The sequence below is a fragment of the Lithobates pipiens genome, unplaced genomic scaffold (assembly GCF_037356315.1).
Source record: "Lithobates pipiens isolate NorthernLeopardFrog02 unplaced genomic scaffold, aLitPip1_a1.2 Scaffold_8, whole genome shotgun sequence".
Taxonomy (NCBI): domain Eukaryota; kingdom Metazoa; phylum Chordata; class Amphibia; order Anura; family Ranidae; genus Lithobates; species Lithobates pipiens.
This window is the reverse complement of record NW_027507903.1, coordinates 41083014-41096197: the sequence shown is the minus strand read 5'-3', so window position 1 is coordinate 41096197 and position 13184 is coordinate 41083014. Positions and strand designations below refer to the sequence as shown.

The 13184-nt window shown below is 40.6% G+C and overlaps 1 protein-coding gene across 1 annotated transcript in view; it reads right to left on the bottom strand.

Annotated features, from left to right (window-relative positions):
• Window positions 1-12000, bottom strand: part of RHCG (Rh family C glycoprotein) — a 167337-nt gene extending 155337 nt beyond the window's left edge. Inside the window, exon 1 of the mRNA XM_077472834.1 lies at window positions 11711-12000. Coding sequence (XP_077328960.1) covers window positions 11711-11897 — 187 coding nt within the window. The 5' untranslated portion in view covers window positions 11898-12000. The remainder of the gene's footprint in view (window positions 1-11710) is intronic.
• Window positions 12001-13184: the final 1184 nt, after the last annotated feature.

The following is a 13184-nucleotide window of genomic DNA, read 5'->3' as shown; positions in this document are numbered from 1 at the left end:
GAGGTTGGTGTCAGTAGAGCTTTAGTTAAGCCTCATACACACACGATCAGACTTAAAACAAACTTTCCAGTGGATTTCTGTTCAGAGGGCGTTGGCCGTGAACTTGTTAAGCATACACACGATCTGACTTTTTCTCATCCACATATGTTCCTGACCTCACAAATGCACTCCTAGAAGAATGGTCAAATGCTTCCATAGACACACTCCTAAACCTTGTGGACAGCCTTCTCAGAAGAGTTTAAAAGTGGAGGGCCACCCTAAAATAAAAAAATTGCAGTTATGTTCTTTAAAAAAAATATATATATATTAATAATAATATTAATAATAATAATAATAATAAATGTTTAACTTACCTGAAGCCACTGTTGCTAGGCAGTCTTCCTAATCTGCCTCTTCCTATTCCGTGGTGCTTCCTCCTCTTTGGCAAGTGGCTCCGTTGCCTTCTAGGACATGTGTTTGTCCCAGAAAACAATGGGGCCATTCACAAAGCGCAGCGTGACTCGCGCATGCGTAGTAGAAACGGGCAGTCAAGACGCAAGGCTCCACTGCCTGTTTCCCTTTGTTAAGATGGAGGCAGCAGCAGCCGATCCGATGGACGGATCGGCCGACATTGCGGGCTCGCTGGACAGGTAAGTGTCCTTATTAAAAGTCAGCAGCTACAGTGTTTGTAGCTACTGACTTTAAAAATAAATAAATAAAAAATAAAAATTGCGCCCGGAACACCACAATAGCTGCAAAGGGTGGGCCAACTCAATATTGAACCCTACAGACTAAGACGTTGCCATTAAAGAGCGTGTGTGTGTAAAGGCAGGCCGTTTTCGTTTCTGAAACATACTAGTAATCCGAAGCACTCGTATATCAAAGCGAATTTCCCCATAAGAAATAATGGAAATTCAGATGATTCGTTCCACAACCATTTATTTATAAATCCTTCAGTTTAGATAATCCACAATGTGATTGGTTGAGTAACCATAACCACAAATGGAAGCCTCCACAAGGGGATTAGAAGTAAAATCCAGCAGGAGCTACAGAGTATTAAAGAGAAGAGAGGCGCCTCTAAGTGTAGCAATATGGTTACATTTAATGAAGGTACAACATTTAGCAACTCACATGGTTGATGAATAAAAGAGGCACATCTAAGTATGCAGACATCCGGGGTAAAGATGTCCACATAGACCATCCTCCGGCTCTCACCGTTGTCCGTCTGCAATCTTGACCGGGAAGTCTACTCTGCAGTAGAGCGTTCTGAAAGCGAGGCTTGGAGCGCAGCATGGAAGAGATGACATCAATGGTGGTGCGGAGGATGGTCTATGTGGACGGCTTTACCCCGGATGCCGGCATACTCAGATGTACCTGTTATTTAATCATAAACCATGCAAGTTGCTAAATGTTGTACCTTCATTAAATGTAACCATATTGCTACACTTAGAGGCGCCTCTCTTCTCTTTTATACTGAGTTGTGACATGACGCTACTTGTATATGAAGACATCGCTATATCAAGTCAAAACGTATAAAAAAAAGTTGCTTGTCTTACAAAACGCTCTTAAACCAAGTTACTCTCAAACCAAGGTTTTACTGTACTTTTGGCAATATAGTGTATAGTCTATATCGCTCTACATCTATGTTTCTCTTAAAGCAGTAATACACAGAAAACCAAAAATGTACAACTACAGCCTACCAATCATTAGATGTGGTGGCTGCATTAGTTTTCTTTGCCTTTTTTCCCTCTGGTGATTTCACCTGATGATCTGGCCAGTAACACACCTCTTGTACTCGAGTGCCCCCACTCTGGATGAATGAGCACAGCAGACAGGAGCATTGTTAATATGGGGGGGGGGGGTTGTGTTAGTGTTAGATGGACTAACAGATTTTGATACACTAACAAATTAAACCAAACTCCAGCTCACACTACAGTTAGATGTTACAGTAATATTTTTTTTTCTTTTGAGATAAAGGTTTAACGTGAATAATTAAAAGCTGATCTTTGTAAGCAGCTGTCAGTGGTAAATGTTTTTTTTTCTCAAACTGTGGGGATCTTGAGAGCTACCTGTTTTAAAAGTGACAAAATATATAGAAAACAAAATATAATGGACGAGTGATAATGATCGACAGCTGCTAGCACTGATCACGTCCCGAAAAGTCGTGTGAAAACAATATAGATAGAAAATGACTATGCTGCGCCATCTCCTAATATTAGTTCCAATAAATACTTTTAAAGTGCAAACTATGCAATAATAATAACCCCTTCCCGCCGAGCGTACGCAGATGTGCGTACTGGGCTTCCGGGGGTTATACCGGGATGATGCCCGCCTGCATTTTTCACAGCGGGCGATTGGCTATCCAGCCATAACAACCGATGCAGCTAAAAGCCGCTCGGCTGTTATGCCGGAGGAGCGGGATGGGGCCTCCCCCCTCCCACCGCCTCCCGCCGCTCTTACCGGAGCTCTCGTTCATTCGGGAGCACCGGTCTCACATCCATCGCTTCCAGCAGCTAGGGAGGAACTGGAATGAAGCCGTAAGCGGCTTCATTCCAGTCTCCTAATAGTAAACACGGAAGCGATGTCATGATGTCACTTCCCGTTTACTCGGCTGCCAATGGCGGCGGTTTTAAAAAAAAAATACAGTATTCAGAATCGCCGTTTTCGGTGATCTGAATACGTTGAAGTGTAAAGGAGGGATCGGGGGTCATTTAGACCCCCGATCCCGCCATAAAGAGTACCTGTCACCACCTATTACTGTCACAAGGGATGTTTACATTCCTTGTGACAGCAATAAAAGTGATCAAAATTTTATTTTATTTTTTAAAACAATTTATTAATTTTAAGATAAAAAAATAAAACAAAATAATTTTAAAGCGCCCGCAATTTTAAAACACATACGGTGGTCACGCCCGCATATTTAAACGGTGTTCAAATCACACATGTGAGGTATCGCCGCGATCGTCAGAGCAAGAGCAATAATTCTAGCACTAGACCTCCTCTGTAACTCTAACCTGGTAACTGTAAATTTTTTTAAAAATGTCGCCTATTGAGATTTTTAGGTACCGTAGTTTGTCATCATTCCACGAGTGCGTGCAATTATAAAGTGTGACATGTTTGGTATGTATTTACTCGGCGTAACATTATCTTTCACATTGTGTAAAAAAAATGGGGCTAATTTTACTGTTTTGTTTTTTTTTAATTCATGAAAGTGTCCCTTTTCCCAAAAAGTTGCGTTTAAAACACCGCTGCGCAAATACCATGTGACGTAAAATATTGCAACAATCGCCGTTTTATTCTCTAGAGTCTCTGCTAAAAAATATATATATATATATATATAATGTTTGGGGGTTCCAAGTAATTTTCGAGCAAAAAATATGGATTTTACCTTGTAAACACCAAATGCCAAAAATAGGCTTAGTCATGAAAGGGATAATAATAATAATAATAATAACTCAAGATAAACTGACAAAAAATATAATATATTCCAGAACTGTATATAGAATTTTATGATTGCTGTGATGATAAATTCTATGTTAAGTGTCACATTCCACAGACAAAATAACAAACTTATAAAAATTATATATATGGTGCCACAAACGTGAATCATAAAGTGTAATAGTGCATATAACAGTGACATTCTAATGAAATGCAGATCAGTCCAACATATTTGGTATATAGTCCTTATTAAAAAGGTATAATGGTGACTTCATAAAAAAGTGAAAACAACATGTCCACAATCAGGTGCTCCCCACCCTCAGGCAATGGTCACTCACCTTAGAGCATGTGACCTCGCAATTACGTTCGGTCAAACCTGAATGTGAATCACCTCAGGGCAGGGGCGGACTGACAACTCATGGGGCCCCCGGGCAATAGGAGATTATTGGGCCCCCAGGCAATCTGAGATTATGGGGCCACACAGTATACACACACACAGTATACACATACATGTTTCTATTGGCTGAGAAGGTACTGGAGAGGTGGGGCAGCTATAATCTCAGGATTTTTAGACCAAAAGGATGTCGGTAAGGGACATTTCAGAGACAGATGTAAAAAAAAAAAAAACAGATTTTTACATACTGTCCCTAGTTTTACTGAGGCTGGCAACCCTGATGGGGCCCCCTAGTGGCTCAGGGCCCTCGGGCAGTGCCCGAGTGGCCCAATGGTCAGCCTGCACCTGCTTGATTAGAATGTCACTGTTATATGCACTATAACACTTGATGATTCACATTTGTGGCACTATATATATGTGTGTATGTATATAGATATATAAATAATTTTTATAAGTTTGTTTATTATTTTTATTTTGTCTGTGGAATGTGACACTTAACACAGAATTTATCATCATCACAGCAATCAGAAAATTCTATATACAGTTTTGGAATATATTATAATTTTTGTCAGTTTATAATGAGTTTTTCTTATTATTGCATAGTTGGCACTTTAAAAGTATTTGTTGGAATGAATATTAGGAGATAGCTCAGCATAGTCATTTTCTATTTAAAAGTTTTTTCTCAACACTAATACCTTTGTAGTAAAGCTTGTTCTTTTGAGAAAAAAAAAAAAAAAACACAACAGCCTTTCTGGCCAGATCCACAGATGAAAATGGGCATGTTCTCTCCTGTTGTGCTCATCCAATATTAGGCTCAACCAAATTATTTTCTTTTTGTAGATACTAGGAGTAAAGCCGCGTACACACGAGCGGACTGTCTGGCCAACTTAGTCCGTCAGACAATCCGACGGACAGTCCATCCTACTTTCGAATGAACGGACTTGACCACACACGGATGCAAAACAGTCCGTCGAAAGCTTGCGTGATGATGTGTACAGCACGTACGACGGGACTAGAAATAGGAAGTCCAATACACTGCAATGCAACCTTTCGCCATGTAAATCCTTTCTGAGCATGCGCCATACTTAGTCCGTCAAACTAGCCTACTCACGAGCGGATTGTCCGCTGAAACCAAAGTCTGACGGACAATATTACGGAAATTCCGAAATACTTAGTCCGCCAGACTGCACGCTGAAAAAGTCCGCTGAAGCCCACACACGAGCGGACTGTCCGCTGAAATGTGTTTCGACGGACTAAGTTGGCCAGACAGTCCGACCGTGTGTACGCGGCTTAAGTGTTTTTACACTAAACGCATCGGGCCTTCAGGATGTAACTATGTGCTTTAACAGCAATTATCTAGAACTTCCACCTTTCATTTCTACCAACACAATCTACACTCAATTCATTCAATATTGCCATGTGCTGCCAAATTGATGTGTTTATACATGCATTTTTACAGTATTACTACTTCTGCATTATCATGTGCTGTTATATGTATGCTGCCCATGCCATCCATGCATAGTTTTTCATAGGACATTGACCTTATATATGACATGTACCATTGTAATGTATTTACATTTATATGTTACTGAACATGTCCACATATCTTTTAAACCATAACCAGCCAATAGCCTCATTCAATTCCCCTTTTTATTTTCTTGAGCAGGAGGCCCTCGCGGGTGCTGCAGGATTTCAGTCCTTCATGGTGTAGTGTGTTACCAATTGTTTTCTTGGTGACTATGGTCCCAGCTGCCTTGAGATCATTGACCAGAGTCTTCCGTGTATTCCTCACCATTCTCATGATCATTGAAACTCCGCGAGGTGAGATCCTGCATGGAGCCCCAGACCGAGGGAGATTGACAGTTATTTTGCGTTTCTTCCATTTGCAAATAAATCACACCAACTGTTTCCCTCTCACCAAGCTGCTTGGCGATGGTCTTGTGTAGATCTACAATCTTGTCCCCGACATCCTTGGACAGCTCTTTGGTCTTGGCCATGGTGGAGAGAATGGAATCTGATTGATTGCTTCTGTGGACAGGTGTCTTTTACACAGGCAACAAGCTGAGATTAGGAGAACTCCCTTTAAGACCCCTTTCACACTGATAAATCGGCGTTAGTTTTAGCGGCGTTTTTCTTTCTAATCGCTTTTCAGGTGATTCGGAAGCGCTGCCTATTCATTGAAATGGGCAGGGGCGGTTTAGGAACGCTGTATACAGCGCTCCCAAACCAACCCAAAGATGCTGCTTGCAGGACTTTTTGTAACGCCCCGCAAGCGCACTGCCCCAATGTGAAGGCACTCGGGCTTTCACACTGAGGAGGCATGGGAGGCGGTTTTCAGGCAATATTTCTAACGCTAAAATGCCTGAAAAACGCCTTCAGTGTGAAAGGGGGTCTAAGGCTTCGCACACACTGTACGATAATCATAAGGGAAAAGTCTGAAGACGAGCTGTCTGCGGATTTTCGGATCGTTAGCACGGTGCATTTGACAGACGATTTGACTTTTTCGTCAGACAAAAGCTGGATGTTCAGGCTATAAAAGTTCTGTCGGTTGTGAACTTAACGTCTGATTTTTGGATGGTCAGTACAGAAATCGTCACACAAAAGTCAAAAGTACGAACACGTATGATCAGAATCAAGGAACGCCTGGGAAGAGTTCAGTCTTGTAAACTACCGATCGTAATCTAGAATTAACATTCGTGACGTGGCAATTGATGAAATGTCAAAATTCTCATCTTCTTTAATGGGATAATAATGAAGTTGCTTTGCATGGAGTTATACGAAACGTATTTTAAAAGGCATTTGTTTTGTACGATCTGAAAATTGCGAATCAACGCTCAAACTACAAATATGAAATTATCAGAAGGGGCCCAAAGGGTGGGGCTTGAGAAATGAACTTGCTCTTTATACTCTCATAGTACGTCACTACGTTCGTGTTTGTCAAATGACAATTTGCGGATAGTTAGTATGCTAGACAAAATCCTGCACACACGCTTTTAACAAAAAACAGACCGTGTGTACGAGGCTTAAACTGGCCATACATCATGCAATTTTCTTATTCAAATTTTCTTTAGATTTACCTTCAACTATGTAGTACAAGATGTATACAATAATCCTTGTCTAAACAATAGAATAAGCATTACTAAATTCATGCTCACTGGAGTGGATCTATAGTATTTAATATTTTTAAATTCACTGGTGTGGATTTATATTATATTCAGCGCTGCTTATTCTATCGTTTAGATATTATTGTATAGATTTTGTTTTTATAAAGCTTAAAAGTTTGTGCTCAGCGCAGTGGTGATACACAGTAGATGGGGAAAGTGTGAGTGTATCTTTGTTTTACATATGTACTAGTTCAAGAGTCTGCCTGATTGCATACAAATTGAAAGTGTTTAGGTTTGACCTCATATTATATGGTTTTGGTAAATCTAAAAGGGAAAGTTGTATGAGAAAATTGTATAATGTATGGCCAGCCTTAAGAGAGTGCTCCTAAGCTCAGCTCGTTACCTGTATAGAAGACACCTGGGAGTCAAAAATCTTACTGATTGATAATCAAATACTTATTTCACTCATTAAAATGCATAACTTTTTTGGAACGTATTTTTCTGGATATTTTTGTGGTTGGTCTCTCACTGTTAAAATAAGCCGACCATCAAAATTAGACTGATCATTTCTTTGTCAGAGGGCAAACATACAAAATCAGCACGGGATCAAATACTTTTTTTGCCTCACTGTATAAATTCTGCTGCCACTCCAGAGTAAACAAAACCCGAGAATCAGCAATTTGGGCACCAACATAAATGGCCGTTTTTAGGAGTCTTAGTTTTAGGCGGTCCTGAATGGACGTTCCATAGACCTCTATGGAGCGTCGGATGTCAGCTGTGACATGTCCACTGACATCCGACCCTCTCCGATCTGAAAAAGCGTGATGGAGGAAAATCCTATTTTTCCATCCGTCTGCGGGTCAGATCGAATGAAAACGGACAGGCGGTCCATAATCATCCGATCCCCCCATAGGGTAACTCTCTGACAGGTCCGCCCCTGCACAGACGGACTTGTCATCTGCTGGCTCAGCAGGGATTAACGGAGCAAGCGGAGTACTAAAAAACGGACAGCCCTGTGTGAAAGGGGCCTAACGGCCCATAAACTCCCCTCTATGTTATCCTATGTGTCTGTAGCGGCCATAACATGTTGCAGGGCGGTCTTGACTTAATGGGCTTACCGGTTACCTTCTCTCGGCCTGCTCTTCCACGTCTAGGGGTTCCCAGGGTTGATATCCAACAACTTGTACACTGACACAGATAAAGTCCTTTCAAAAGGTTTTATTTTCACAAAACACAGTCTCTTAGAGAACAGAGGGCACGGGTTAAGAACTCAGGTACCTTGAACTGCAGGTTTAACAAAGTCTCTACTTCCACCCAGAGAGTAGCCACTCACAGCTGGGCACTTCAAAGCTGAACAGACCTCTAGCCAGAGATCATGGCAGTCAGACTCAAAACTTGAACAATCAACTGAAGATAAACAGGAACCGTTTTCCAACCGTACCTGGAACGTTTCCCGCTTCCTTTGAGGTACTGGAAAAGTGTGGACTCATCAATGTCCTTCCCAACTCAGTAACCAGGCACTTCTCAGGATGCCACTTGCTGGCCTCCTCCGAAGAGTCCTCCCCCCCCGGTCACTTCCACAAGCTGCCGTGTTCCTCGAAGCCGAGAGCACACCCGGACACTTTGAATCCTCCCTCAGTTACTGCGCCTCGGACCAGCCAGTTCCAAACCCCAGACCAGGTAGGTCTATCAGGGGCCACTGACAGGAACATGCTGCAGGATGTTAAACACTCCGTGACTGGGACCCCTCATGGGGCTACCCCGGTCCTGGAACCAGAACAGACCACACGGGTCTCTCGAACAACTCCGGAACACATGACCCACATCCCCTTAAATACCCTCTCCCAGACTCCTCAGTGGGTCCGGCACTCCCGCTGTTTGGCTCCTAGAGGGCCATACCCAAACATCCAACCAGACCTGGTTCTGGCCAGTCATGTGCACCTCACCGCTCACATGACCAGGCAGAACATCAATCATGGCCTGGCCAGACTGGTGTTCAGGCTTCCCTACACAATTAATCCTCAGTACTGTAAGGTCCTGAGGCAAAAACTAAAATGTACAAAGCGTGTGACATTTGATCCCAAATGTCATCCACTACATGCCCAGGCACACGTGGATGTTTATCAGCAGTGGATTGTATGGGCTGTTTTCTGAACGCCATAAAATCGCATTCGGGAGTCGTTTTTCTAACCACAATAAAAACGGAAAATGCTCATAAACACTCAAAAACGTGGCTCGCCAGCATTTATCATTTTTGATCCATTGAAAGAAAAAAAAAAAGTAGAAAATGCTAAAGCGGAAAAATTCTAATAAACGCTATTGCAAAAACACAAAAACATAAAAAAAAATAAAAAAAATGGAAAGACTGCAAAGCTACTGCCGTTTTTATAATGTTATTTTAACATCCAGTGTGCATGGTGCCTTGAAGAGTTGGGAACTCTTGGCGTAGTTACAGAACACAGGTAAAATAAATACAATTCATTTATTGCTTTATTGTAAGAGCTATCTGGACATTGAAGGACTTTGCTAAAACATCTTAAGCTGGCCATACACCATACAATTTTCTTATGCAGTTTTCTTTAGATTTACCTTCAATTATGTAGCACAAGGGCCGGCCTGATTGTATACAATTTGAAAGTGTTTAGGTTTGACCTCATATTATATGGTTTTGGTAAATGTAAAGGAAAGTTGTACAAAAAAAAAAAAAAAAATTGCATAATGGCCAGCCTTAGAATACTTAATGAGTGATCTACTGCATGTTCTAGGGTCCTTGCACATGGGTGTAATAAATGACTGATGTATTTACACAGGATCATGCTTCCAAAGGCAGGCAAGAAGATCCTGCTTAACCACTTCCCAACAACAATACCTATATCATCTATGACCCTGGTATTTTATTTAATTTTTTCTTAGCTGACTTACAGTTTTTACCGGTATGCCAGTAAAAAGAGTAATGTCAGCCATGTAATTGAAGTTTATTACTATATATTGTGGGTTCATTAAGCTCCAGACAACTGTTTTCTGCGTGTAAGAAGATATCTCCATTACATGATTTAAGCTATGTTTGGTTATAGTTAACATTTGAAACTTTTAGATATTTATTTTGCAAATGCTAGAAACTGTGTGTGTATATATATATATATATATATATATATATATATATATATATATATATATATATATATATATATATATACACACATACATATATATATATATACACATACATACATATATATATATATATATATATATATATATATATATATATATATATATACACACACACACAGTTATTTTTTTATATTATTATTTAATTTTTTTTCTCTGTAAGATTTTGTTTTCTAACAATCAGTTATCACATAATAATGTAATCACAACTTTATGCGCTGCATTAATGATTGATGACAAGAATAATTATCATCATTATTATTCATAAACTGGCAAACGTTGTATGCCCCTGCATGTGTACATTTCAATGGATTAAACAAAAATGAGTCTGTATTTTGCAGTTTCCTGGGTTAAACCCAAAATGTCATATATTGCAGCTTACCAAACATTAGGTGTGGTGGCTGCATTCGTTTTCTTTTTTGGGCCTCCCCCCCCCCCCCTCTGTTTTCACCGTGAGACCTGGCCAGTAACACACCTCCTGTATTAGAGTGCCTCCACTTTGGATGAAGGAGCACAGGGGGCACAGCAGAGTGGTCAATATGGGGGGGGGGGGGGGATTGTTAGATGCAATAGCAGAATTACATTACCAAATTGAAGCCAAATTCCAGCTGATGCTTTACAATCAGTTACAGCAAACAGTTATTTTTCCCTTTTGGAATAAAGGTTCTCCATAAATAAAAACCCTTACGCCCTGCATTACAGACCACCACTGCTTGTTATACTCACCGTGGAGCCTAAGGGGTTAATCGTCTACATTGTGTAAAAAGGTGGCTTGCTCTTGTTTTCTCTGCTTTCTCCCCTTCTTTTACTGTCCCCAGTCCTTCTCCTGATAGAACAGAGCCTTGGATGCACTCTGCACATGCTCAGTTGTGTGTATTGCAAGAGAGGTGTGTTTTTATTTTTATTTAATTTTTTTGTTTTTTTTTGGGAGTGTGGATGTGATCAGCAGAGGTCAGGGGTCCTGCAGTCTCATAGGACAGTTATAGGAGACTGAAAACTCCTATAAGCTTTAATTAGACACTGATAGAAGTCACAAGACTGCTATATACTTCTGATGAGAAAAAAGGTATTTAACAGTTTATATTTACTAACATAATTGCATTTCCATGTTCTGTGTACTGTGGGAGACCAAATATAGTGAATGCAGGATCCTGGGTTTAGTAACACTTTAAAGCTGATCATTGTAAGCACCCCTGTCAGTGGTAAATGGCTTGTCTCATCCATGTAACGCGCTGGCGGGGTTTTTTTTGGGGGGGGGGGAGAGGGGCACAAACAATACACCTGCTGGGTGGCCGTTCCTTCAGAGCGCATGCGCCGATGATGTCATAGGTTGCATATATAGTAAATATCTCCTATAGGTGCACGTTTAAGAGATATTTACAGTACCTATAGATAAGCATATATAAGACGTACCTATATAGGTACAAGTCAGAGATGGAAGTTTACTTCCACTTTAATCTAAATGTATCTGCAACTGATCTGACAACAGTTAAATAACATCTGATTGGCTGCATATTATACACAGTCAGTGTACTTTGCATTGCTTTAGTAAAATATTATCATCTGAATGCTGTTTCCATATGTGAACATACTGTATATACAACGGATTGTGAGCTGTACTTACTCGGATATCTGTAGTAAAAGTCATTCTCAATGTCACTGGTAATATTATTTAAAATTTTGTACTCTTTCCATTTAGGGTCGGCTGTGATATCGTAACGTACAAAAACTCCGAAGAGGATGATCATAGCGATTTCCCAAACAAAACAAATGATTGGTAGTTTCCATCGCATGAAGGTGTTCTTGGTCATCTTGAGAAGCTTGCTTGATGTGCTTACAGCAATGTCAAGTAGAGGGTTGGTAATGACATCTGTGAGTGCTGACAAAGTCCTGCAGCTCGCAATGAAATCTCAATAGGTTTCTGCATTCTATATAGCAGAATTTTAGGGGTGTGAAGCTTGTGCACCCTTCACAACCACACACACCTCTCCCGACATAAAGGTGGAGTCACAAGGACAGGTATCTGCCTTCATAGTAGTATCTCAGCTCAACATCTTGTTTATAGAGTGAGTGAGTTAGCTCATAGCTGCTTATGAACAGCAGAGTGACAGTACAGCTATTTCATCTCTTCTAAAGGTCTATTTAATGGCTGCGGAGCAAACTGCTCCTTTATAAAGACAATATTATATTTTCAAATAGACTTGTCAAACGATCGCACTTGAATAATGTTAAGGACAGGGCTGGTGCACAACATGTTCGATACCCTAGGCGTGGGTGAAACCTCATTTTGCCCCCCGCGACTCCACCTCCTTTGCCCTGCCCTTGTAACATGTGACCTACCTGACCATTACACTGACCTACCTGACACATACATTAACAAAAAATGTTTTTATATATATAAAAGACTAGTTAAACCTACGGCTTTTTTTTTTTGTTTGCTTGTTTTTTATTATTTATCCCTATTATTCCTTATTTTTTCCTGTTTTTTTTTTTTTTTTTTTTTTTTTATTTACAAATGCAGTAATTTAGAAATTGGATGAAAGGTTTAGCACTGGGAAAAACTTTTTTTTTAGCCCGGGTTCACACTATAACCCGCTGAGAAACGCACAGGAGCGCTGTGCGTCCCCGTTCCCCGTTTCAGGGACGAATCAGGGCCGATTCTGTGACTGAAATGGAGCCAAAGACGCACGTGTTTTTTCCGCAGCAGCCCCGGAGATATTTGATCCGGTTCCATAGGGAGCCAGTCACATTCTCCTACTATGCGAATTAGATGCGGAGAAACACACATCTAATTCGCATAGGTTTCTTTAGAAAGGGAAAAAAGGGCTAACAAGGGACTGGAGGGTAACCAACCCCCGGGATTTTTGTAATCATTCTAGTAGAACATTGCTGAAGGTTCGCTTCCCACTGACTTTTGAAAGTAGGATCTATTTTATAAAATGGTAGGAAAAATTTGTATTCTTAGACCCCAGGGGGACATCTCATCATCAATATATTTCAAAAAGTATTGTTTGTTCCAATAGATACGTGATTTTTTCTCCAACATCCGTTGGAACCGATCCATGGTTAGTCCCCCTGTTGCCAAGCCTTGGGAATGA